The sequence below is a fragment of the Elaeis guineensis genome, chromosome 15, assembly GCF_000442705.2.
Source record: "Elaeis guineensis isolate ETL-2024a chromosome 15, EG11, whole genome shotgun sequence".
NCBI classification, from domain to species: Eukaryota; Viridiplantae; Streptophyta; class Magnoliopsida; order Arecales; family Arecaceae; genus Elaeis; species Elaeis guineensis.
The window spans coordinates 57,919,168-57,947,113 of NC_026007.2; the positions used below are offsets into that span (position 1 = coordinate 57,919,168).

The window sequence follows — 27,946 nt, forward strand, 5'->3', positions numbered from 1 at the left end:
AAATTCCATACTGTTATTGAAATGGAGGATACACACCTAATCATATTTGATGCTTCACATAGTTACAATTACCAATATACATCTCATGCGTGTAATATAACTCGCTTTGCCAAATGCATATTTGAATTTGCCTGCATGCATAGAAAATGCATAGGTTGAGAAAATCAATTTCAGTACTCCTAATTCATTTCATGCATTTAAATCTATAAGATATGCCATACCCTTCTCAGAGTTTGATTATTTAATAGCTTGGGTGTCTTCTTTTGTAAATGGATGTAAATTATATATCTATTGTCCTCCCTCCCCTTACATAGGTCAAGGATTTGCATTGATGAACTTGATGCATGATTTAGTAGTCTAAGTTGCTAATCACCATATATAGCTTAGAATTGATAAGTTTTCATTGAAGCAATTATTTAATTGTACTTATCCTTGATGATCAATCATAAAATATCTATTTTGAGATCTTGGGAATACCTTATTTAGCTTCACTAAGTTTCCAAAAATATTGTTTAGGTATTCTTTGCTAATAATATAATCACATGAAGCCATAAATAACAATATTGATAGTATGATATTTTGTCAAAATTTACTTTTGGGAACATACTCAATCTTTTGTTTCTATAATATATAATTAATGCTTTAGAAAGATTTCATACTAGTTCACTATTTTTCTTTTGATGAAAATGATAGAAAAAACCCATTAGGATTGCTAGTTCACCAATTTATTTGTTTATGTTGGGAACGTAAATGATAGAGTTGAACATTTGCCATCCATGATGCTACACCATAACAATTTATGAAACCATGAAAGAAAATAATCTAGCATGAAAAAAATAAATAAATTTTTTTGCAAAATTTTTCACTCAATTTATAATTTTATTTATAAAAAATTACAGTGACACTTATTTAATTTTTTTGATTAATTTGTAGCAGCACTCCAAAAATTCTAACTTTTTCAGTTAGGCCACAGAATTTAGGTTTTGGTTACAAGATGACCTAGCCGTCCATCTTAGTAAGGACCTATGAAGGTATGATTGTTATATGAAATAAGTTTAGACACAAAATTCTATCAATATCCTTATTAGATGGATTATAAAAGGAGCTATGTTTAACATAGATGAGATTATAAATCTATTGTTATATAAAATATTCATTCCATGCAACCTTAACAAGGATCCAATAGATGCGACGGCATTTTGAGTTCCATGACCAAGTTGCAGATAAATAACAAAAGATATCTAACCGATAATAAAAGGCACTTGATGCAGGCGCACTACGTACCCTGACACATGTTGGCCAATAAGCATACTACCGTGGGCTTTGGATACTTATCTCATCTCTAGTGCCAGGGTAGGGAACAATGTAAACTATCCTAACAACACTTTTTATTTCCACAAGGAACCACTTCACCCACTCTTGTTTCAGAATTGATCAAAAGCCACAAATATTTAGCACGGTCCATATATTGATCTAAATTATATTGGATCATGGTCCAAACTCAGGACTGTACTTGAGTTAAAATTTGAGTATTTTTATGTTTTATATAATCAAAATTTTACTAGTCAGATCTTAGCATGAATTCAATGGTACACTTTCCTGCCTAAGTAGAGTTAAAGTCTTGAAATAATATTATCTCTCAAGATTTTGACCCCTTTCCTGCCTTATGATTTTTTAGGAGAAAAAAAATCTTGGTTCCATACACACCGTAGATTTGGTACCACCATTTCAAAAAAATTATCCTATACCATATGCACTAATATGACCGTGCATTATGTCAATTACCTCATTTTCTTGCTGAGGGTCAATCATTGAAATGAGTATATGATGAATAAAATTTATGAAAAAAAAAGAGATGATTGATATGGTGTATAATCATGTGATATATATTATGTGAAGCATAATTTCTCTAATATTCACTTGCCAATCTCGTTAAATAAATAAATAAAATGTATTGGAGGGTTCCAAACACAATGGTCAATCCTCTATCAGATTCCCTTCCCCGGCGGCAGCTTTGTAATAGATTCCACAAGGTAATTAAATTATCGCGGTAATAGAGGAGGCCACTTTTGTAGTTTTGAGAGATAACAAGTGCAATGTTTTGGTTGTCCGTACGGTAGGATACCGGAGCCTTGGCTGCGAGAAATTCCTCCTTTCTCTCTCCTCATCCCGAGGTCGATCTGTGCCTATGAATCTTGAGTACCTTACCTAATTAATTTTAAAAAAAATTATTTATAAAAATAATATAATTTTTAACTTATTTATCAGATCAATGTAAAAAGATAAAACGTCAATTTTTAACTTATTAAATGATGTTTTATCATCGCCACATCATCCTCCATTTTTCACATAGACGGCGTTAAAAAAAAAATTAAAATCATCAAAACAAATGATATTTTTTAAAACATCATTTATTTTGACGATTTTAATTTTTTTTTCAAAAAAATAAAAAAAAAATAATAAATAAAAAAATAAAAATAAAAATTTTAAATTTTTAAAAAAATAAAAATTATAATTTTGATAAAAATAAAAAATATCATTTCAAATTAGTATCCTCATTTCAAATTATCTTTTTAAAAAAATATCTGAAAAAAACTTGATGAAAAAAAAATAAAAATACCATAAAAAAAATTAAAAAAAAATAAAAATTATAATTCTAAATTTTAAAAAAATAAAAATTTTAATTTTAATTCAAATAAAAATCATCATTTCAAATTACAATCTCTTTTTCAAATTAATTTTTTTAAAAAAATATCTTAAAAAAATGAGAAAAAAATTAAAATTATAATTTTGAATGAATTTTAAAGAATAAAAATTTTAATTTTAATTCAAATAAAAAATATAATTTTAAATTATTTTATCCATTTAAAATTAAATTTTTTAAAAAAATCTCAAAAAAAACTTAAAAAAATAAAAAATACAATAAAAAAATGAGAAAGAAATGAGAAAAAAATAAAAATTATAATTTTAAATTTAAAAACATAAAAATTTTAATTTTAATTCAAATAAAAAATATCATTTCAAATTACTTTCCTCATTTCAAATAAATTTTTTTAAAAAAATATGTAAAAAAAATAAAAAATTTAAAAAAAATGATATAAAAAAGCAAAAAATGATAAAAATGAGAAAAAAATTAAAAATTTTAATTTTAATTTTTAAAAAAATAAAATTTTTAATTTTAATTAAAATAAAAAATACCATTTCAAATTAATTTTTCCATTTCAAATTATTTTTTAAAAAAAATATTTCAAATAAAGAAGAAAAAAATGAAAAAAATAAAAATTATAATTTTAAATTTTTAAAAATCAAAATTTTAATTTTAATTTAAATAAAAGATATAATTTTAAATTATTTTTTCTATTTAAAATTAATTTTTTTAAAAAAATATCCCAAAGAAAATCTTAAAAAATTGAGAAAGAAATGAAAAAAAATAAATGTTACAATTTTGAATTTAAAAAAAAATAAAAATTTTAATTTTCATTCAAATAAAAAATATTATTTCAAATTACTTTATCTATTTAAAATTAATTTTTTTAAAAAAATATGTCAAAAAAATAAAAAGTGCCATAAAGAAGAAAAAAATTTAAAGAAATGAGAAAAAATAAAAATTATAATTTTAAATTTAAAAAAATAAAACTTTTAATTTTAATTAAAATAAAAAATATCATTTCAAATTACTTTCCTCATTTTAAATTGTTTTTTTTAAAAATATTCCAAACAAAAAAGAAAAAAATGAGAAAAAATAAAAAATTATAATTTTAAATTTTAAAAAATAAAAATTTTAATTTTAATTAAAATAAAAAAGATAATTTAAAATTATTTTCTCCATTTAAAATTAATTTTTTTAAAAAAATTAAAAAGAAAATCTTAAAAAATTAAAAAAATAAAGTATACCATAAAAAAAGAAAAAATGAGAAAGAAATGAGAAAAAAATAAAAGTTATAATTTTAAATTTAAAAAAATAAAAATTTTGATTTTAATTCAAATAAGAACATCATTTCAATTACTTTCCCCATTTAAAATTAATTTTTTTTTAAAAATATGTCAAAAAAATAAAAAATTAAAAAAATTAAAAAGTGCCATAAAGAAGCAAAAAATTTAAAAAAATGAGAAAAAATAAAAATTATAATTTTAAATTTAGAAGAATTAAAATTTTTAATTTTAATTAAAATAAAAAATATCATTTCAAATTATTTTCTCCATTTCAAATTATTTTTTTAAAAAAATATTCCAAACAAAGAAGAAAAAAATAAAAAAAATGAAAAAAATAAAAATTATAATTTTAAATTTTAAAAAATAAAAATTCAAATGTTAGTTCAAATAAAAAATATAATTTTAAATTATTTTCTCTATTTAAAATTAATTTTTTTAAATAAATATCCCAAAAAATCTTAAAGAATTAAAAAAAATAAAAAATACCATAAAAAAAGAGAAAAAAATGAGAAAAAAATAAAAATTATAATTTAAAATTTAAAAAATAAAAATTTTAATTTTAATTCAAATATGAAACATCATTTCAAATTATTTTTTTTATTTCAAATTAATTAATTTTTTTTCCATACCGCACCGTACGTAGCTGTTCGTACCCGTACTAGATCGAGATGTACCAGTACGGTCCGATTCATCTCATAATTAAATTATTCGATATATTATTATTATTATTTACGTTATAATTTCTATAGCCCTTTTAGCATAACTTTTTCTCTCCTAATATTCTGAGACACATTAGAGTATGTGTATCCATATCCACAAAGTATAATATCCGATCACTTGAAATTAAATAATATAAAATAAAATTAATAATTAATAATATTAAATAGAATAAAAATATCAAGCATACAAAAAATAGTATAATAAAAATTTTAAAAATACTAAGTACAAATCTAAAAAAGATTAAGTCCCACAAGGACGTCGTGTTGCCCGTGGTCGCTTGGACCTTCTCAGAAAGGTCCTCAATGGCTGCTCCTACTCCTGCTGTGATGGCTCCTCCCCTATATCAGTGGAGGAGGTCTGTTGGTCATGCTGCTCAGGAATAACTGATGCTGTCGGATCATCTACAGACTGAGCGACCCGCTCAACCCTCTGATTTAGATACACGGATGGGCCTGAAAAGAAAGTATCATACTCATATAGCCAACTGATACCCGATGATGTCATCTGGGGGATGTAGGAAGAAGAAGACACTGCCATCTGTGGATCAAAAGGCAGTGGCATCTGTGCAGCATCTAGTAATGACATCTGCGGAATATGTAGTGATGGCATATATGGAATATATGGTGACGGCGTATATCTTATATCTGACGCATCGGCTGCTCCATACCAAGGCACACAGCTATATGGATCAACACCAATCGCCACCAATGTTTTGAAACTTGTTCTCTCTGTCTCACGCAGTATCCAAATCCGTTCGTCCTCATCAGTCGTAGATACAGCACGACGAGCGTTCAACACAAGACCCGACATAGAATCAATCTACAAAATAAAAATAAAATAATCAATATACTGTAAAATATAAAATAAAAATATAACACAAACAACATAAACTAATTTTCATAGTCTTACCAAAAGACGCACAGCAGAACTCTCGCCCTCGTATCCGAAAACTGCATACCGAGGCTGTCCAATGACTCGCACTGTAATGCTAAAAAATCAAGTCATGTAGTCTTCGATATATGAACGACCTCTCAAAATGAGATCACCATGAATAATGTGATCTCGTCGTGTATTCCAAATATTGATGTACTCTGCATGTCTGATACGTCAGTCAATACGAGCTCTCCCTCGTCGATCAATACGATGAAGTTCCTAGCTGGTATCAAACTGCTCTGGGATGCTCTGAATCTGACCAAACTGCTGCAAGACACGATCGGAAAGATGCCACTCTACCATATCAAAATAAATAAGTGGCACCCTAGCAGTCCATATGTCATGTCCAACTGTACACATCTGCGGCAATATAGCCAATATCTCATCTGTATATGGCTCCCACAAAAATTGATAGAGTTAAAATAAAAAAAAATTAGTAAGCTAAAATTTTAATAGATTATGAATACTGTAAAATAATATTTGTAAAAAATTTAAAATTTATCCGTCTATATGTATCAACTAATGTATCCAACTGGCACCTATAAACCCGTGCCACTCTCGTCGATACGTGATGAACGTTGAATGCAACGTTCCATCTGTTTCACAATCTACTCATGTTAAATAAATTTTATCAGATTTAAAACAGTAAGTTTCAAATAAAAAAAGTAATATTTTTATACCTATATCCCAATGGTCCATCTAGTCTGAATAGAACATCAGGATCATGCTGCTCAGATGGCATCTCGAGCAACTATCGTCGTAATTGACTGATAGTCGGCATACGCTCCCATATCCAAATCTGCAAATTTCAAAAAAATCATACATGATATACCCAATGTGAAATATAATTGAATATTAAAAATAAAAATTTTTAATTCATATACCTGTAATAATACAAGATAACCATCAATCTCGCTCTGATCAGCATAAGAACCCTGACACATAGCTCTGTACAGACAAGCTAGTACTGTACTGCCCCAACTGAGTCTACGAGCGAAGTCTAAATCTTCTAATAATGGCAAAAATATCAACTTCATCTTATTCGATGAAGTATCGGGTAATAGGATACCACCTAACAACCGCAGCACCTGACCCCTAACATACTGCTGCACCATCTCCTCTAATGCATCATCCGCAATATAAAAATATCGATAACGATCATCCAAACACTCAATTCTGAGTTGTGAATGATCGAAAAAGTATGCGTCGAGCTCAAACCCTAGCAATCGCAAGCACAAAGCCTGCCACTCCGGAATGGTAAGCATGAGATCAACTCCGGTAACTGGATCACCATCAACTGGTAGTCCAGTGAGGATGCTGACATCCTGTAAAGTGATGGTCGCCTCACCAAATGAAAAATAAAATATGTGTCTCTGGACGCCATCTCTTAAGCAAAGCAGTAATAAGACCAATGTCCATCTGTATATGACCAATCCAATATACTCCATAAAATTCAAGATATCGTAAATAATCCAGCATTCAATATGGGATGTCCTCTGTCCTCCAGAAGTCAGCATCGGATCGTCGTAGATGAAGGTATCTGGGCTCATGCAATAAAATATAATAATTAGATAATGTATATGACTTTTTAAAAAAAAATTTAAATAGTAAATAGGATTGGAATGCTTACGTCGCCATCTAAAATAGTCTGTGATCGATGGTGCTCCTGCAACGTAAGAATACTACTGTCTCGAGGACCGAAATACCGCAGATCGTAAGCCATAATACGCTAATGAATCTAAAATAATGATATTATCACAAGTGTATTAAAAAATAAGAAATATGATAGCCATTCATTTTATGAAAAATATATTTTAAACACAATATTGTCATACAATACAACTTAAACACAAAATTCAGTTCATTTCTGGATATTAAACACATATATTCAAATATAATCTCATAGAAATATATAAAACAATGACAAAAATATATCTTCGAAGCCTTTAATTTCTTCTACTACTTGAAGTTGAAGTGTGTTGAAGTATCCTAGGATAGCGGCGACGATCATGACCCTGTTCCTTACAAATGCCATAGTGATTCTTACTTCTTATTTGCCTATCATCTATCTCATTTCGTAGTCTTGTTGACTTTGATCTTCTTTTTTGCTTGGATCTCAAACGATGATGATCAGGAATATATTTGAACATACGTGTATGCATCCAATAATTTTCATGTGGTAATGGATTAAAGTCACCGCTCCAAGCATTCATATATGTCGTAATTGTATATGCATCATCCACAAAATCACTAAAATACATAGTAATTTCTTGACACACAGCTAAAACGTGTGAACATGGATATTTGTACATGCTTCATTTTTCACAAAAATATTTTCTTTCAGCTAAAGTAACAGTATGAGATTTCTTCCACCTCATAACCCTGCTCTTGCTCTCCTCGTAAGCACTTCATATATGCCTCTTTGAAGGTTGAATGCTGTTACTCGGTGCTGGTTAGCTTTAACTTGATCTTCAGCAATCTTAATTGCAACATGAGGAGTAAAAAGATTATTTGAATTCTTCTCTACATATCTCAAGGCTTGGGCATGCCTCGTATTGAAGTATTTCACAAGATGATAAAATGTCATTTGAACACAAGCTATAATTGGCACATTTCTAGCTCCTCATAAAACACTATTAAAAATCTCTGACAAATTTATAGTTAAGACACCATAGCGCAGGCCATCATCATGTACCAACGTCCACTTCTCCTTTTCTATCTTGGACAACTAACTCCAAGCCTCTTCATTCATTGTTCTGTTCCTACCCATGATAAAGTTGAACTTGCGAACTTGATGAGTGCTTCCTGCTTGCTATACTGTTCTTTTCAACTGCACATTTTTAAAATGAATGTTGAAATTACTGCAGATATGTCTTAAGCAGTATCGGTGATAGGCACGTGATAGACTCCATCCAATAGACTCATCTGCGATGGCATTTAATATATCTGGATACCTGTCAGAAATTAAGCATATTTCATTTCTATCTTTAACGATATGTGTTTTGAGCTGAAAAGAAACTAACTCCAACTTGCAGTCGTCTCCTCATCCATAATTACATATGCTAATAAAAATATCCCATTCTCTACATCAATTTCTGTTGCAATTAACATCTTACCTTTAAACTTTCCATACAAGTGCATGCCATCAATGCTGATTACAGAACGACAGTACGTAAAACCCTGGATAGATGGTTTGAAAGCTCAGAAAATATAATTTAAAACTCGGACATTGGAATTCATAATTTAAAAAAAATTCTATGAAACAACTGTACCAAAATTTGCATGTTGAAGTGCAGCCATATAATAGGATAATTTAGCATAAGACGGCTCCTATTTTTCATAAATATCAACTAATGCCTTCTACTTTTCACACCATACTTTTCTATATGATACTGTATATTGAAATTGATTATTAACGGTTGCCACAATAGCTTCAACTTTAACAACAAAATTTTTTTCAACAATATGTCGGACTAGTGTGCCAATCATCCTTCCACTGATATGTTTATAGTCTCAACTCAATCCCATAAACAAACAAGTATGAGGACCCTCATATTTTATGATTTGAAAATATCCATATTTTTTCAATAATGCAGCACGAAGCCTCTATTTACAATTTTGAATATTATCTGATGATGCGCATCGTACGGATCATAATTTCGAATGTGACTGAACTACATTGTATGTCCGATGCTTCATAATGTGATAAAGATCAACAGCTCTTCTTACATAATCTTTACTCTCAAACATTAGACCTTTAAAAAATTCAGTTATCGAAGAATCCCAAAATTGATAGTCAGAGTTCAATCTTCGACCAGCACTAACACAACCACCATCATCTAAATTTATATCGTTAAAAAATTATGGAGGTTCATGCAAACGAGATTGAGGTTCTCCCACATTAATATTAGCCTGAACATCTTCATCATTATTCTCATCTTCACCATCATTATCATTATCGCTACTGTCCTCATCCATCCAATAGTCTTCATCTCCGCTTTCATCTGACTCAAAACCTAGATTATCAGAATTTATTTCACTGACTACCCAGTCATCGTTCCCTATATGAGTGTCGTCTCTCGCACTTACCACTACTTCTAGCAAAGGAGAAGTCACCATAGCAAAAGACACAGGCGAAGTCACCATAGGACTCTGAATAATTAGACAACTAGGGCCGGTAGCAGTGGAATATTATTCTGTAAATACGGCCTCAACATTATCGGTTTGCACCATAGGAGTAACGAAAGGTGAAGAAGGCCCAACATTATTGTCCGCTTGAGTTAAAAGCCGACTATAGTATCCAAAGCTCGGTATATCTTCTTTTTTAATATATAATTCTAAAAATCGACATTCTGAATATTTCAAAGGAAAGATCAGCATTTCTTCAACATCTTCATCGTCATCAATTGGAATTAAGATATAATTACTTTGCATTAACTGTCCCGACAGATTAAGAGATTTTTATTTCAATTTTATTTCATATTTTTTTTTGTCTACAGGAATACTGCTGTATATATGGTTCAATAATTCTTGACGTGATAATGATGAAGATACTCTAATCATCCGATTTGCAGGGTGACTGTACTGCACACCAGTTTCATTATTCTGTATCATGCTATCATAATACAATAGTACACGAATTCGAGTACTGGTCATTTTCTCAGAGAAATCTATAACAAAATCAAAATCAAAATATTTAGTATTACTAATTATTTTATCGTTTCAAAAGATTTACATGATAAATGCATCATATCATCAACAAATAGGTACAGATAGGTCCTATCCCATTCAGAAATTGTATTAATTCTATAGGTTAATTACATTAATCAAACGATACGCAAAAGGGATCAAAAAAAATTTTGGCAGCATTTTTCCTTAGTTCTCTCCACACGACTAAAAATGTGTGAGGAGAACTAAGGAAAAATACTGTCCGAAATTTCTCTCGAACCCTCCGCATATCATTGAATAATGTAATTACCTATAGAATTAAATGTAATTCCCAAACTGTCCAAACTGGACAATCAATTGATCAATGTATATATTTTATGGTACTCGTACAAAAATATATAATCAAATATATATTTTATATGGATATCGTAGAATATCCTATATTGGTCAACTGATAGATCTATATTTTTATGAAATACAATATATTTTAAAATTTTTAAGTTAGGATGAATCAAATTTTAAAATAAATCTGAATCTAATCTGAATCTAATGAGATAAAAATAAAAAATAAAAAATAATGAGATAAAAAAAAAAGATCGAAATAGAAAGGCACCGCAGGACTGCACGGGCCCGCCACCGGAGGGCCGTCACGAGGCCGCCATCGGGGGGCAGCCACGGGGCCGCTGCCGGGGCCCGCCGTCGGGGGGCCGCCGTCGGGGCCCGCCGCGGCCCGTCACCGGGGGGGCCGCCGCTGGGGCCCACCACGGTCCATCACCGCAGGGCCGCCGTCGAGGCCCGCCGCGGGGGGCCGCTGTGGGGCTGCCGCCGGGGCCTGCCGCAGGGGGGCCACCGTCGGGGCCCGTCATGGGGGGCTGCTGCCACGGCGCGCGGGCCCGCCGCCGGTCGTCTGTCACCGGCGGGCCAAGGAAAAAGAGGGAGAGAGAGAGAGGAAGAGGGAGAGAAGAGGGAGATAGAGAGGAAGAGGGAGAGAAGAGGGGGCCGGCCAAGGGAAGGGGAGGGGTGGGGCGCCCACTAGCGAACCAACCGACGGGGGTGCGCGGGCCTGTCGCCGGCCGTTTGTCGCTGGCGGGCCAAGGAAAAAGAGGGAGAGAGAGAGAGGAAGAGGTAGAGAGGAAGAGGAAGAGGGAGAGAAGAGGGGGCCGACCAAGGGAAGGGGAGGGGCGGCCACCGGCGGCCCACCGACGGACCAACCGACGAGGCTGTGCAGGCCCGCCGCCGGTCGTCTGTCGTTGGCGGGCCAAAGAAAAAGAGGAAGAGAGAGAGAGAAAGAGGGAGAAGAGAAAGGAGGGAGCTCGCCGCCGTCGGGAGCTCGCCGCCATGCCATCAGAGAGGAGAAAACATCGGAGAAATACCGGAGAAGTGGGAGAAGAGGGAGAGAGGGGTTTTTTTTTTGGATTTTATGTTTCAAAAATACCAAAAAGAATGGCATTTTTAAAAATGCCATTCCCTTTGGTATTTTCTTTCAATTTTTTTTCTTTTTTCTCTTTTTTATGGTATTTTTAAATTTTTAAATTTTCTTTAGTTATTTTTATATAATTTTTTAATAAATAAAATTAATTTAAAATAGGAATAGTAATTTGAAATGATAATTTTTATTTAAATTAAAGTTAAATTTTTTAAAAAAATTATAATTATAATTTTTATTTTTTTACCATTTTTCTCCTTTTATTCACTTCTTTTATGGTATTTTTCTTTTATTTTTTGGAATTCAAATTAAAATTTTTATATTTTAAAATTATAATTTTAATTTTCTACCATTTTTACCCTTTTTGGCATTTTTTAGGTATTTTTCTCCTGCATTTGAAATATTTTTTAAAAAATTAAATTTAAATTAATTTAGTAATTTGAAATGATGTTTTTTATTTGAATTATAATTAAAATTTTTATTTTTTTAAATTCAAAATTATAATTTTTATTTTTGAATTAGAATTAGAATTTCTATTTTTTTCAATTTAATTCTTTTTCTTTTTTTATGATATTTTTTATTTTTTTTACACCATTTTTTTTCTTTTTTCAGATATTTTTTAAAAAAATAATTTGAAATGAAGAAAGTAATTTGAAATGATATTTTTTATTTGAATTAAAGTTAAAATTTTTATTTTTTTTATAATTTTAATTTATAATTTTTATTTTTTTTCACATTTTTTCCCTTTTTCTCACTTTTTTATGGCATTTTTTTCTTTTATTTTTTTTGAATTCAAATTCAAATTTTAATTTTTTTATAATTTAAAATTTTAATTTTAATTTTTTCCTATTTTTACAATTTTTTGTTTTTATGAAATTTTTATATATTTTTTTTATTTGTTTAAAATATTTTTTAAATAAATTAATTTGAAATGGGAAAAGTAATTTGAAATTATATTTTTATTTTAATTAAAATTAAAAATTTTATTTTTTAAATTTAAAATTGTAATTTTTATTTTTTTTTATTTTTTTCTTTTTTATGGCACTTCTTTTTTAATTTTTATTTTTTTTGACATATTTTTTTAAAAAAATTAATTTGAAATGGAGAAAGTAATTTGAAATGATGTTTTTTATTCGAATTAAAATTAAAGTTTTTATTTTTTTAAATTTAAAATTATAATTTTTATTTTTTCTCATTTCTTTCTCATTTTTTCTTTTTTTATGGTATTTTCAATTTTTTAATTTTTTAAGATTTCTTTTTTAGATTTTTTAAAAAAAATTAATTTTAAATAAACAAAATAATTTAAAATTATCTTTTTTATTTGAATTAAAATTAAAATTTTTATTCTTTAAAATTCATTCAAAATTATAATTTTTATTTTTTTCTCATTTTTCTCTTATTTTTTATGATATTTTTTTAAAAAAATTAATTTGAAATGGAGATTGTAATTTGAAATGATAATTTTTATTTGAATTAAAATTAAAATTTTTATTTCCTTAAAATTTAGAATTATAATTTCTATTTCTTTTCTAAATTTTTTATGATATTTTTAATTTTTTTTACACCAATTTTTTTCAGATATTTTTTTAAAAAGATAATTTGAAATAGGGATACTAATTTGAAATAATAATTTTTATTTTATCAAAATTATAATTTTTTATTTTTTTATAAATTTAAAATTTTTATTTTTTTTATTTTTTTTGAAAAAAAATTAAAATCGCTAAATAATATGGCGTTTTAAAAAACATTATTTGATTTGGTGATTTTAATTTTTTTTTTTGACATCGTCTACATGAAAAATAGAGAAAAAGGTGGGTGATGTGGCGATGATAAAACGCCGTTCAAAATGATGTTTTATCTTTTTTGTATCAATTCGATAAATAAATTAAAAATTAAGTTATTTTTATAAATAATTTTTTTTTAAATTAATTAGGCAAAGCACTCGATGATCCTTGGGCTGTCCAAACATTTGTCCATTCCCTAAATAGCCCTCGGTCTGCGTTCGAAATTACGAGCCCTGGAATTGATCAAAATGCTCCGACGTTTTGTCCGCTTGTGGATGTTCCTGCGCCTGCAAAATCTATTGGATCACGTGACAAGTACCCTCGCACAGGGGAAAAGCACTTTTCCTTTCAAGACCCAAGTTTGAACAGGTTAACCTGCTATACTAAAAATAGTAGCTGCTTTGACAACAATGATAACGTAAAATAAGAGATAAAAATTTGTTGCAATCACTATAATAAATTTTTGAATGATATGAGATAAATTATTTTAAATTTTTTTTTGGCTAGAATATAAACAATAATTAGAGTAACAAAGATATTTAAGATGGATAGGAAAATAAATTGTTTATTATATGTTTTTGAAAAATATGATCTTCTAAATGATGAGAAACGCCGAACAATGTCGGTTGGTGGTAAGTTAAAATAATATTATGCTAATTAAATAGAATAATAAAAAAATCAATTAATTACTATTGTTGTCATTATTTAATGATTAAATAATAGAGATATATTGGCTTTTACATCCAACATATCGAGGGGTCCTCCAAATTGTTTTATATATAACAATTTCTATACTAAAGCTAATGACTGAGGTAATAAAGACCGCTAACGATATTAATTCAAGTTACTTATAAGTTAGTGTTGCGATTGAGCTAACCAAGCAAGCGTTCAAATATTTATCTAGCTTGATCATATGACAAGATTGCTCAAGCTCTTGGCTTCTTTCGAGCCATGGTCCAACATAGTTGCTCGATCTTGGATTATGAGATGTAGGTAGTAAGTATTTCTGAAACATGCTTACCATTGCAAGTCAGGCTTGGTCTATTTTTGAACTATGTTTTGTAATGCAATAGGATGTTTAATTTTTTTTTTTTTTATCAAAAGAGAATGCTTCAACAAACTTCTCCTGAGTGATGCTTGAGCTCCTTATAGACAACTCAATTGATTTTTTGTATTAAGTGCCAGGTTACAGCAATCTCATGGGAGACCCAATTTAGTCTTGGTATCCTTTTCTTTTACTGCAATAGGAGCCTAGTAAGTCGGCCCAATTTGAGTTGCATTAGTATTATCTTTGAGAACAACAAAGCATGGCATAAAGTGATCCAAGTCATTGGGTTAGGAGAGGCAGTGGTTTATCACCATTACTTCTTGTTGCGACCTTGCTCCGATGGATAGTTGGTAGTCAGTCAGAAGTCGACTAGGAGTTGCACCTATCAATTGACGATGGAATTGCCGATAAATGAGGTATCATCATCGGAGAAGGTACATACAGTCAAGATCAAGACGAAGAGCGATGATGGATTTTCATAGAAAGCGGATAGTCTTTTATTCCATTATTTGTGCCAACGGTTCAGCTTCAACCCACTTAGTAAAGTAGTCGACGGTCATTATGAGAAATTTTCTTTATCCGCTAGTAGGTGAGAATGGACCGAATAGGTCCACACCCCATTGATCAAATGGCCAGGGTGCCGAGATGGTCGTAAGATGACTATATGGGAGATTTTGAATGTTGGTGAACCTTTGACGTTCGTCACACTTCTATACCAAATCATACGTATCTTTCTGCATGGTTGGCCAGTAAAATCTTTGACGGAGAATTTTGTAGGATAGTGACTTGCTCCCCAAGTGGTTGCCGCAAATGCCTTCGTGCATCTCCCGGAGGGTGTAGTCGGCCTCGGAAGGTCGGAGACACTTGAGCAGGGGTAGAGACACAGACCTTCTATAAAGTTGATTATCAATGATTACGTACTGAGTTGCCAATCTTTTTACTCGGCGTGTCTCGGTAGGATCAGTTGGCAAGGCTCCGTTCGTTAAGAAATTGATGAACGGGTCAATCCAACTCGGCTCTTGTCCGACTTCAATTTGATGGATTTTTTTTTCTGAGTCAATGTTCGGGCTCTCGAGATGCTCGATGAAGATTTTTCTAAGATCTCTACAACCAGAGGTGGCGAGATGGGACAGAGAGTCAACTCGGGTATTCTTAAAGTAAGGGATGTGAGAAATTTTGAAGTGATCAAAATATGACTGTAGAGGCTTAAGCCTATGTAGATATCTGGAGAGAACAGGATCTCGGATTGCATATTTTCCTCGGGACTGTCTGACGACGAGTTGTGAATCGATGAATACCCATAGGCACTTGACACCAAGATCCTTAGCAATCTTGAGTCCGGCTATCAAGTCCTCATATTCCATTTGATTGTTTGAAGCCTTAAAGCCGAAGCAAAGAGCATATTCGGTCACCATCTCATCAATATTAGTCAAGATCAGGCCCATGCCGCATCTTTGAGCATTTGAAGCTCCATCAATATGCAAAATTCAGACGAGCTCTCGAGTGCTCTCCGAGGAGTTACCTTCGACTTGATCATTATGTATTGGGATACACTCGATGATGAAGTCGGTAAGAATATGGGATTTCATTGATGTTCTTGAGACAAAAGAAAGATCAAACCCGATGAGCTCGACTGCCCACTTTGTCATTCTCCTCGAGATGTTCGGTTTGTAAAATATAGACCTTAAGGGGAGGTTGGCGAGAACTTTTATTGAATGGGCCTGGAAGTAGGGTCGTAACCGCCGAATAGTAGTCACGATTGTCAAGATAACCTTCTCAATCCTAGAATATCTTATTTCAGTGTCACACAGCATCCGGCTAATATAGTAGACGGGCCTTTGCACTTTGTCTTCTTCTCGGACCAATACCGAGCTGATGGCTTCAGAAGCGATTGCCACATACATGAGTAATTCAACACCAATGCTGGGCTTTATCAGAGTGGAGGAGAGCTAAGGTATTACTTCAACTCATCAAAGGACTTTTGACACTCCTTCGTCCAGGTGAAATTTTTCATTTGCCTGAGGGTTTTAAAGAAAGGGAGGCATCATTCCATAGATTTGGAGATAAATCGACTTAAGGATGCAATTCATCCCATCAATCTCCGAATGTCCTTTCGAGAATTCAGAGGTTTCATGTCGAGAACCACCTCGATCTTCTTAGAATTAACCTTGATGCCTCTCTTTGTCACCATAAAATTGAGAAACTTTTCCGACATGATGTCAAAGGCACACTTTATCGAGTTTAGCTTCATCTGGTGCTCTCTTAGGACGTCGAAAGCCTCGGCCCAGTCGCTAGTGTGGAGGGTAGCTTCAATACTTTTCATGAGCATATCATCAATGTAAACCTCTATATTGCATCCGATTTGGCCTTTGAAGACTTTATTGACTAGTCTCTGATATGTTGCTTTAACATTCTTGAGGCCAAAGGGCATAACTTTGTAGTAGTATAAACCCTTTTTGATGATAAACGTTGTCTTCTCCTCATTCTCAGATGCCATCCGGATCTGATTGAAGTCAGAGAAAATATCCATAAAGCTGAGTAGCTGATATCTGGCCATCGCATCAACAGCTGATCTATTCGGAGGAGAGAAAAGCTATCCTTGAGATAGACTTTGTTTAAATCAGTGTAGTCAATGCAGATGCACCATTTATCATTTGCTTTCTTGACCATAACCATATTCGTGAGCCAATCTAGGTAAGTTGCTTCATGAATGAAGTCGGCTGTCAATAGCTTATCAACCTCTTTATTAATGGCCTTTTATCACTCTGGAACAAAGCTTCTCTTCTTTTGTCTCACTGACTTGTGGTTGAGATCAATGTTTAGTCGGTGAATAATAACATCTAGAGGGATGCCTGATATATCGGAGGCAGACCAGATAAAGATGTTGGCATTTTTTCTTAGAAAATCAATCAGCTCCTCTTACAATTATTTTCTCAGTGAAGATCTGATTTGATTGGTTTTAGCCGGGTCTCCATCGAATAACGGAACTGAGATGAGCTGTTCTATAGGTTCTCTTCAATTTTTAATTTCTCTCTGATCCAGCCCATCATCGATGAGAAGAGTTTCAACTGATCTTTTTTCATTGATAGTGGTTAAGTAGTATTGTCGGACCAACTGTTGGTCTCCTCGCATCTCATCGGATCCATTCTTTATCGAAAAGCGTACGAGCAGGTGATAAGTTGAGGCGACCGCTCGAAATGCATTTAATCCGGGCCACCCCAGGATGATATTGTAGGTGGATGGGATCCGAAATATGAAACAATTGAGGTGAACGATCAATTGCCAAGGTGGTTGCTCGATCGTGATGAGAAGTTCGATCTCGCCATCCATTTTGATCGAGTCACCTATAAACCCAACTAGAGGAACATTAATAGATTTAAGAAATTTAGCAGAAAGCTATCGCATGTGGGAGAAACAATCATAAAAAAATCACATCAACAAAACTTTCATTATCGACAAAACATCTCTTTACATCATAATTGACAATTGACAATTGTCATTGACACGACTATAGCATCATTATGAGAAGTCTGGACTCCTCGCAGATCTGCTTCAGTAAAAATGATATCGTTATCGACACGCTGGCACTTAGAAGTGTTTTCGTAGTCGTCTGCCCCCTAGAGTCGTGGTCTCATCGAGATCATATTGATCATGCCTGCTGTTGGTTGGACGTGAGTCTACTCTTCGGATTTTGGACGAGGTAGATCAAAAGGCAGCTGTGCAAGGTGCTCCTGCATGTACTTCCCAAGACATCCCGATCTTATCAGATTCTCGATTTCATTTTTCAGCTGGTAGCACTCCTCTGTATCATGTCTATGGTTGTGATGGAAGTGGCAGTAGTGCTTCCGATCACGAGATTTCATCTTCATTGATGGAGGTCGACGAAGGAAGCTTTCTCCTTCTATCTCCATTAGAATCTGCGATCGAGAAGCAGTCAGAGAGGTGTAAGAGTCATATCTGCCCACGAAGTTTTTGGGCTTCTAGCTTAGTCAGAGAGGTGGAGCCTCATTCTTAACACGAATTGGACTGGGCTCCTCGGAGCCTCCAAAGGCCGCAACACTTCTTCTCGTGAAGGCAATGGGTGCACTAGTGATGAATCCATTACTTTGCCAAATAGGAACCTTGATATAGTGCCAAAACATATGGCAATTATTAGCTTCACCTAAAACTTATTTCATAAGAAAAGAATCTTGACATTTTTTTAGGGTTGGACTTCAAAAAGCCCATTCGCATATGCGAATGGAACCTTTTGCCATCAAATCGGTCGTGTATTTAGGGGTGGCAATCAGATCGGATCAAGTCATAAGCGGGTCGGGTTATAAATTGATCGGATCAGAAAATCATCAACCCAAATCTAATTTATTTATTAAATAGGTCAAAAATTCAAATCTGAATCCGACCTATTTATTAAACAGATAATCTGATCTAACCCATTTATTAAATAGATCAAATTAGGTTAAATAGGTTAAACCAATTAAATGGATTAAACATGTTAAACAGGTCGGGTTAAATGGGTCAAAAACAGGTTAAACAGGTTTTGAACAGGTTAAACGGATTTTAAATAAGTTAAACAGGTTAAATAGGTCGGATTAAATGGGTCAGAAATAGATTAAACATGTTAAACAGGTTAAATAGATTATCTGACTCAATTCGATTTGAATATTAAATAGGTTAAATAGTTTAAACATATCAGATATCTAAAATCCAAATTCAACCAACTTATTAAACGAGTTAAATGGATTGATCCATTTATGACTCAAATCCATTTAGCTTAAATCCAAATCTATTTATGGCGGAGGGTCGGATCATATTTCCACCAAAGCCCGAATGTCAGGATGATTCGATGGTGGAAAGGCACATTCGCACATGCGAACGTGCTCTTCGTAGACAAACCCTTTTCTTTTTTTTATAGAATCTGCACGTTACGTCCTTCTTCTCATGCATGCTTTTCTCTTATTTAAATTATAAGCATTACTCATATTTTAGATATTTCAGAAATTCTCACATTTTAAACATCACGGATGGAGCACAAGCCTTGCAAATATCAAAGAAAGATAGATGAAAGCATTTTAGAGGATGAGATGCAACATCAACATTGGCATTAAATGTCAAAGGATAGAGAGATAACACTCATACCCAAAAATAGAAATTTAACATCCAAGCACTTCGTTCAGCAGCAAAATATGTCTTTATCAAACTAGGCCAGATTTATAGTCACAATAATATTTTTCAAAACTTTAAAATAATTCTTTTGGAATGCCTTTTGAAATATTAAATTTGATAAGGATCAACAAATGAGTGCTAGGAAATCAACTGTTGGCATATCTTGGCCTGTATCCTGTTCAGAAGATAGTTGTAGTAGTTTATTTATTTTATTTTGTTTTATTAATTAGTTGGATGTTTGGAACTAGAAATTTGATTAGGCCGCTATAATTAGGCTTTTGTGAGTAATGCTGCGGATCCTAGACCTCATGCCAAAAAATAATACGGCAATGCCGGCAATGCCACATGGCATGAGGAAGGATTGATTCTTTATACCACAATCACTGATGAATGGGACCTATCCTTATACCATGTTGCATGCTAGCATTGTAAGAAAAAGTTTTTGGCTATTGGGCCAGCCTATTGACATCTTTTGCCTATAATTAAGATGAAATCACTGTATTATCAAAAGGAGTGTACTTGGAGTACGACACTCTATAGTTGTATCCTTATATTTGGCATTCAAATTTATTGACCCAAACTAGCAGGTTCCCAACAATTTTAAAGTTAGCTTTCATTCATTTTTATTGTTTGCCAATATATCCAGAAATTATTATGAAGAAGAGTGAAAATCCTAATTAGATATATCTGCGCATATGACATATAAACTGTTCTTTCCCCACTTATAACATATCTATAAAGAAACTGACATACATTTGTAGACCTACGTATATTGATAAGCTGAATAATAATTTATACCAAACCCCTTAATTCTAAGCTTAAAATGCCCTAATTATGCTAGCTAAGGATCGGATCCAATTGAAATTCAGATCATACTTGTGCAACTAATCTATAATATACTCATAGATATGTAACTATATATGTCCCATAATGCATTTCTTAAGAGATTTCAAACATATCTATCTCTCTCTCTCTCTCTCTCTCTGTCGGTGTATGTATGTGTACGTATACCCATGTACATCACTTCATATCAAGAGGTTATAATCTCTCTCTAGAGGTGGCAAAATATCCTGATAAATGATGCTTGAATTTAAGTGAAGTTTTATTTTAGTTTCCAATCCTAAAATAAAATAATGAGTTTTCCTTACACAAAAAAAGACTGTAGTACCAAATTGCTGCACGTGAAGTTTAGCCCTTTTGCCACAAAGATTTTGTTCTTTGCAAATCAAAAGGCTAAAATAGCGATAAAACTTTTATAGTCGGGCAGATCATGAAAAAATTATGGTTGGACATGCTTCGGGAATGTCCATTAAAAGATAGGTGGTTGCATGCACTTACGCGCATGTATTAAAATACTAAAAAAAGAGGAATGAAAAAATCATAGGGGTATTTGAACAGTTTAGATAAACATCATATAACCGTCTCTTTTTTTATGGATGTCCCAATATATGCACGTGGCAGACGATGACGTTCTGACCATAATTCCTTCCATGGTCGGTTCGATCATAATTTTTTTTTCCTAAAATAGCCTTTCTGCCGGTGGCATCCAAAATCTATGATTTGACGAGTTCCATGTCTCCTGGGACCCGTGGGTAGGTAGATCTTAATTATACCACCTAGAACATGATTCCAAATCCATGATTTGCTTTTGAGGTTATGATGGTCATAAATGTATACATATACATAGAGGTGGTCATATTTATCTTTTGCAAGGATCTCTTGAATCTTGATTTCGCTTATGTGTCAATGCTTTCATTGCCTATCTATCATATCAATCTCTTAGTAATCTAGTTCTTGTCATGTGCAAGGTTGGTTTGTTGCATTTATTGTGTCACACTTGCCTTAAATTGGTGTTCCACAAGCTTCAAATGCTCTCTCTGTTAATGCCAGTTGCTACAAGGCTTCATTACTGGCTGTATGAAATTCCCATGCAATGCATTTTGGAAGTAGTTGGGATTTCTTGTGCATACATTGGTGAAAATGGGTAACCAACGCTTAGATTATACATTAAAAGATGAAGGAATACATTGTGACTACATAAATCTAAGTATCATGCAGATGCATTCAAATATGTGGTCCCTTTCTTCCCTTAAGGCATCATCTAGGCTCACGAGTTTGCCATAAATGCTGTCATTTTCCATGCACCAACTGCCTTCAAGATCCCCGTATGTCTCATGCATTTAACTTTAAATAGTGATATGCTATGTTCATCAGTTTTCCTTGCAATGCTTCAATTGAAAGCTTTAGTTTTATTCATGAGAACAACGAAAGCAAATATACTGCTAATACTATGACCTGTGGCCACATTATGACACTTCACCATACTCTTTCAAATAGACTATCCATTTCAAGACATTCAATTTTAACTTCCATTTACAATTATGTAGAGCCTCTTTGTTGATCTTAAGGTCTCAAGTCCAATCTAGAACTACCATCCAATCATCAAAGAAGAAAATTATGAAAAGAAACAAGCAACAAACATAGATCCAAATTGTATAAGAAGGAATGGTTTTAATTCAATCTTTTCTTAAAGTTGGTCACAAGTGAAAATTTTCAAAAGTTGTATCATACTTTTCATCCACCAGTGGGATATCACATTGCTCTTTTGTCTCCTTAAACGCATGCCTTGAATTCCAGGTGGAAGTTTGGAACCTTGATTGGCTTGAAGAACAACACTTATTTACAAACAGCAATTATTATAACTAACTCTTGCTGGATTCATAAGCAATGAGAGGAATACATATCAATCTTCCTCACCATACTTCTCCAAAATTTTTCTGGATCCATGCCCCACTTAAGTACAAATCAAGTCGCAGTTTCTTGGTTTGGATTCCAAAATATGGGTCAGGTCGAAGTTGTCGGGTCCAGTCGAATCTAGCTCAACATAGATAGAAGCCCTAGTCTTCCGAGGAAGAACAGGGTAAGGATTTCATATACATAAACCAATAGACAATTGAACACTAATGGTTTTGATTATAAATGAAAGAAAAAAAAGCTTTTTTCAATAACAGTGATAACATGCATGTCAAGAAAAATGCATGAGTATCAGCTGAATTTGGTGACTCTATCATCTTTTGTTTTCTTTTTTTCCCCCATAGAAAATTAGTTCCCCAACCCATGTTTGACTGTCCTTTAACTATTACAACCTGGCAATGTTTCATTTTAATCTAGGCTAGATTAATTTTACACACATTTGTGCCTAGCACATGCAAAAAATTTTATACACTGGTGAAAAAACAAAAAATTCAATTACAATCAAATCGAGGGACCGGTTGTTGAATTTTCGATCAACATGCCCTAATCATTCAGTGGTTGGCAAACTAGGATCAGAAGTTGGGTTGCCCTTCTCATGGACTCAGATCACCGGCCACAGATACCTGACATATTAGATTTATTAATTGGCGGCCAATCATAGGAATCTAACAATAACCAAATGAAAAGAATACATGAACTACATCCAGTGAGGTGGTGAAGAGTCTCATTTGACCCCATGTTAGGTAAACAGATAAATGGACCAGGGCCCCTCCATTTCAAGAATTACTCAAAAGACAATTAAATGCTTAGAGCTACTCTTCTCTTTGCCTTCTTTTAGTTAGGTCACCACACCTTCCTTTCCCCAACAAGGCCCAATACATTCTCCCATAGTCCAACATTTCCAACACTGGCAAGCCCAATAACATTTGGGCTGCAAGCCACCACCCTCCAAAATCCAGCTCTTATCTCTTCCTTCAACTGCTCCTTCTCCCACCCACAGTACCCATCAAAGAACCTGAAGTCTCCCATCCCAACTGCATTCCTCTTGACCATCTCAGCAGCACATCCCAGACTCTCCTTAGTCCCATAGTACAACCCCTTCATCACTTCCTCAAACACTCCACTCCTCCCTACCCCATCATCCTCCCTTTGGGGGCCCACCAAGAAAAGGCTCTCCTCCAATGGCCCACCGAAGAACAAGGGCCGGTCCGAGAACATCTGGTCGATGTCCATATTTGTCCACTGGGTCTCCTTGATGGACATAAGGGACGGCCGGTTCAGTATGATGCCGGTCGGCCCCAATGGGCCGGTCGAGAGAAGTAGTATAACGGTCTGTTCAAAGATGTGAACACCGTTGAGCTTCTCGGTGGCAATGAGGAGGCACCCCTTCTCAGGTTCATGGAGGGGGTGAGCCCATTTGTCACCAAGTGTTGTAGGTGATGGCCTTTGATCTACAGTATCAGAATCAAGTGATGCATGTTCACCAGCAACTAGCCTTGCTCGAAAGGATCGCCAGTCTGATTTCAGTAATGGCTCGGCATTGTCGTCCGGTGATTGTGCTTGCAGATTGCAACCTGTGAGTTTGCAGTTACCAACAGTGGTGAGAACCTCAAATAAAGGAAGGGGAGACACTACTTACAATGCTCAGGACCAAGCATGGGCTTTAGACACTTGAGACTTAATTAGTTGTGAAGCCCAATGAATTGATGCAACTTATTGTTTGAGTAGGCATCATGGGGTCAAAGACTGTGGGCACTTGAACATCTATGATTCAAATGCAAGTCACTAAACTGTATTTTAATCCATCGAGGATTGTCCGAGTTCATATTAATTATCGACATTAACTTACTCCCATAGAATATGATTCATTTGACCCAATCTAAAATCAACATTATCAAAAGAAAAACAATCCATTTGACTATATTTTAATCCATAAAGATGACCTTTTGATGAGAGCCAATAACCATTGATTACTGATAATGCTAAAATTTTCATGCTCTCGTCGTCATTGATCATAGACTATTCTGTAGAGCAGAAATATAATGATTCTTGAGAAAGACAGGAACCAAAAGCACCTAAGCTCTTAAAGAAAAGCATAATTGTTACCAACAAAAACAAAATGCAGGGAAAAAACATAATTATAAATTTATTAAAAATATCAGGCTGCTTTTTTTATTAGGTGAAAACAAGTGAACAAGATATCATAAATAACTTTTCATCAGAAATTTTTTCTTCCCCAAAAAGATGGTGATTTGAGCACTCACAGGTTGAGACAGAAGAATGGCCCCCACCAGTTCCATGGAGCCGTTGGCTGTACCTTTTCTTATGGAAGATGGGTAGTTTGGGCTTGAGGGATGGAACCAGGTCTAGGGTTTTGTTGAAGGATTTGGAGATGAGGAAACAGGATGCCTCCATTGCTGCGCTGCTAGGAAATGAATTCTTTGATCCAGGTTTGTGTGGCCAAGGATGGAGAAGGATAGGGAGCTATAGATTTATATATGGACAGAGACATAAAAGCTATACCACAAGAATTTGAATCCAATCCAACTTGGATATACTTTACTTTTAGCTTTCTGACATGGACCAATGGACATTCAACAGCTGTCAACAATGTAAAGTTCCACGTTGGTGATGCATATTTGTGGCTATGAGACCTTGAAGCCATGTGATTGCCTTGTAGTTTTATGGATTTGGTTCATTTGTTGCATCCCTTGTCACTGATGACATGGAATCAAGGTAGCCACCAAAGATGGATTGTTGATCTTTCAATTGCTTTGATCGCCTCTCAATCTGGAACGTCTAAATGGCAGTATGATTTGCAGAAATTAAATCTAAGAATTGAAAAGATTATGCTCATCAGATGATAGAGAGCATCTGATAGGTACAGGTACATGTAAAGCAGACTAGTAGGAGAAAAGTATATGCTTTTTACTTGTAATTTGATGCTGCAGTTCAGAAAGTAAGCATCCTGAGCAGTAGCAGATTGAAGTGGTGATGATAGAATTTACAAGACCCTAGAGAAAATATAGCATTGTAGCATGTATCTATAGGAGTACTGATCACAATAGACCAAAGGAGAGGCAAACTGGCAGACTGACAGCTCCATTTGGGATTGTTGAGAAAGAGGAGCCAGCTCAATTAATCTGAGTAACGAGAGAACTGGTTACTTGGTGTTGGGATATACCGGCTGATTTTTATATGCCGATTTATCTTCGAAACGGTCTGACCAACGTCCGACTCTACCCACTGGACGGACAGACGACTCCGACAATGACTGCCGACAATATCCAGCCAAAGGTATGTCGGTCAAACAGGCCAATACTATTTCTAACCGACCGAGCGGCCGAATCCATATCACCGACTCACTGTCGGGGATGACAGCCGACATCCGACTTTCACAAGGCACTAGATCAGCCGACGGTGTTTCCGAGTCATCACCCGATGTCCCGACAACCAAATACCGACATATAGTCGGCCAGTCCGTCCAAACGCTGTACAACCGCCATGGGCTGTTGTCCTGCCAAGGACATGCTATACGACCGCCATGGGGGCTTGTCCTGCCAAGGACATGGGTTAATTTTAATGACCTGACAGCCCACGACGATTTGATAGCCCACGACGATTTGACAACTCCCCAGTTGTCCACACCATTAATGGCGGGACCATACAGCATTCTACTATAAAACGGGGTAAGGCAACGATTTTGGTAAGCTCTCTCTCTCGCTAAGCCCCTGATTTTTTCACTGTTGCCTAGTTTCCTCTTTGACTTAAGCATCGGAGGGTCCCCACCGGAGATATCTCCGGTCAGTGAGGACTTTTCTTGCAGATGCGCGTTCCCGACGATCAGGCGACGAGGGGATTGGCCGCAACAGATTTGGCGTGCCAGGTAGGGGAGTCGGCCGCAGCGGCGGTAAGACAGCGAGCTTCATAGAGCTTGAAAAGTCTCTCGAAATGACAAAAATCAAGGCTCAGTGATCGAGAGCTATCGGATCGGCGAGGCACTCTTCCCGTCGGGAAGAGGCTCCTCCTTTACCCTCTATGGTGGAACCAAGCTCTCCGCATCTTGTGGTGACCACGGAGGTATAGATTGCGGCGATCGTGCGGCAAATGACTGTTCTGATGGACGCGATCAAAAACCTCCAACAACAACTAACCCAGTTGCCGCAACCGCTGGCGGAACAATCGGCGGCGCACCCGATACCGTCCAAAAGCAGCCACCGATGCCCGCATCAACTTCCATCTCCTCCTCAAGAGCAGTCATCTCAGCACTCCCACCGAGAAGGGGGGAGGCGGCCACGGTGCTGGTCTCGGCATTCCTCTCCTTCCCAGCTGGAGCAAGCGAGGAAGGAGAAGCGGCTGCGGACACCGTCCACCTCCCTCTCAAATTCGTCGAGAGGTTCGACCCCTGGGTTTCTCAACACCGACGGTTAGATGACTACGAACGTAAGTTCAAAGAAATCGACCGTCGGTTTGCCCAGCTCCAGATGGATGGTCAGAAATCTTCAAACGACGTCGACTTCCGGACCACCCAACCTCTCTCTCAATTTATCCTCGACGAACCAATCCCTAATCGGTTCAAGATGCCTCATGTGGAGCCTTACGACGGCTCCATCGATCCAGTTGACCATCTGGAGAGCTACAAGGCTCTCATGACAATTCAAGGGGCAACCGATGCCTTCCTCTGCATCGGCTTTTCCGCCACACTTCGTAAAGCTGCCAGGACCTGGTACTTCGATCTCCGCTCAGGAGGTATCCACTCCTTCGGACAGCTCAAGCATTCTTCGTGGCTCATTTCAGCACCAGCCAGAAACCGCCACGAACCTCGGACAGTCTTTTCTCTCTTAAGTAGGGAGAAAATGAGACACTCCGACACTTTATGGCCCGATTCAATGTGGCCACACTTGAGGTTCGAGACCTCAACGAAGACATGGCTATCTCGACCATGAAGAGGGGGCTAAGGGGGTCCCGATTCATATATTTTTTGGATAAGATCCTCCTCCGGATATATGCCGAATTGCTGGAGCATGCGTACAAATACATGCGCACGGATGAAGGAGCTTCCGATCGGTGCCTGATCGAGAGCTGTTAGGTGGATGTCTGGCCAGGACACCACCTTCCAAGATCTTTTCAGTACCACGCGATGCAGTAGGAAGAAAGAAGAAATAAAATAAAAGAAAAAATAATCAAAATACGTGGATCAGCCACAAAAGGGCTCGCCTCCACGGGGCATGCAAACTTCACTATGAAAAAGAAAATTTTACAAGAGGAGACCTCACCCTCAACCCTTGTACATCCAATTCTCTCTCACTAGAAGTTTCCTTCACAAAAGCTCTCTCTCTCTTGGAAAACCCCCTGAACCCCTGAAGTACCTGGCGACCGCTGTCCAGGAGCCCTGCTCCTTCTCTCACAGCAACGCTTCCGCCTCACTTTTTTTTCTCGGGTTCGTACGGCGTGAGAAAACCAACCACACCCTTTACTCTGTGTACAGGGCTTTTTATAGACCTTAATTACGACTTA

General features: G+C 35.0%; 1 protein-coding gene across 1 annotated transcript; it reads right to left on the bottom strand.

Annotated features, from left to right (window-relative positions):
• Positions 1 to 23,047: 23,047 nt before the first annotated feature.
• On the bottom strand, positions 23,048 to 24,908 carry LOC105032240 (uncharacterized). The gene is made up of 2 exons (XM_010906623.2): positions 24,694 to 24,908; positions 23,048 to 24,003 (listed from the first exon to the last, which is right to left on the bottom strand). The coding sequence occupies exons 1-2, from the start codon at positions 24,842 to 24,844 to the stop codon at positions 23,273 to 23,275; spliced, it is 882 nt and encodes a 293-aa protein (XP_010904925.1). The 5' UTR covers positions 24,845 to 24,908; the 3' UTR covers positions 23,048 to 23,272.
• Positions 24,909 to 27,946: the final 3,038 nt, after the last annotated feature.

Coding starts and splice junctions, on each gene's coding strand:
- LOC105032240 (XM_010906623.2), bottom strand. CDS start 24,844: ATGGAGGCATCCTGTTTCCTCATCTCCAAATCCTTCAACAAAACCCTA. Junction 24,004..24,693: donor CCATTCTTCTGTCTCAACCT/GTGAGTGCTCAA, acceptor GCAAACTCACAG/GTTGCAATCTGCAAGCACAA.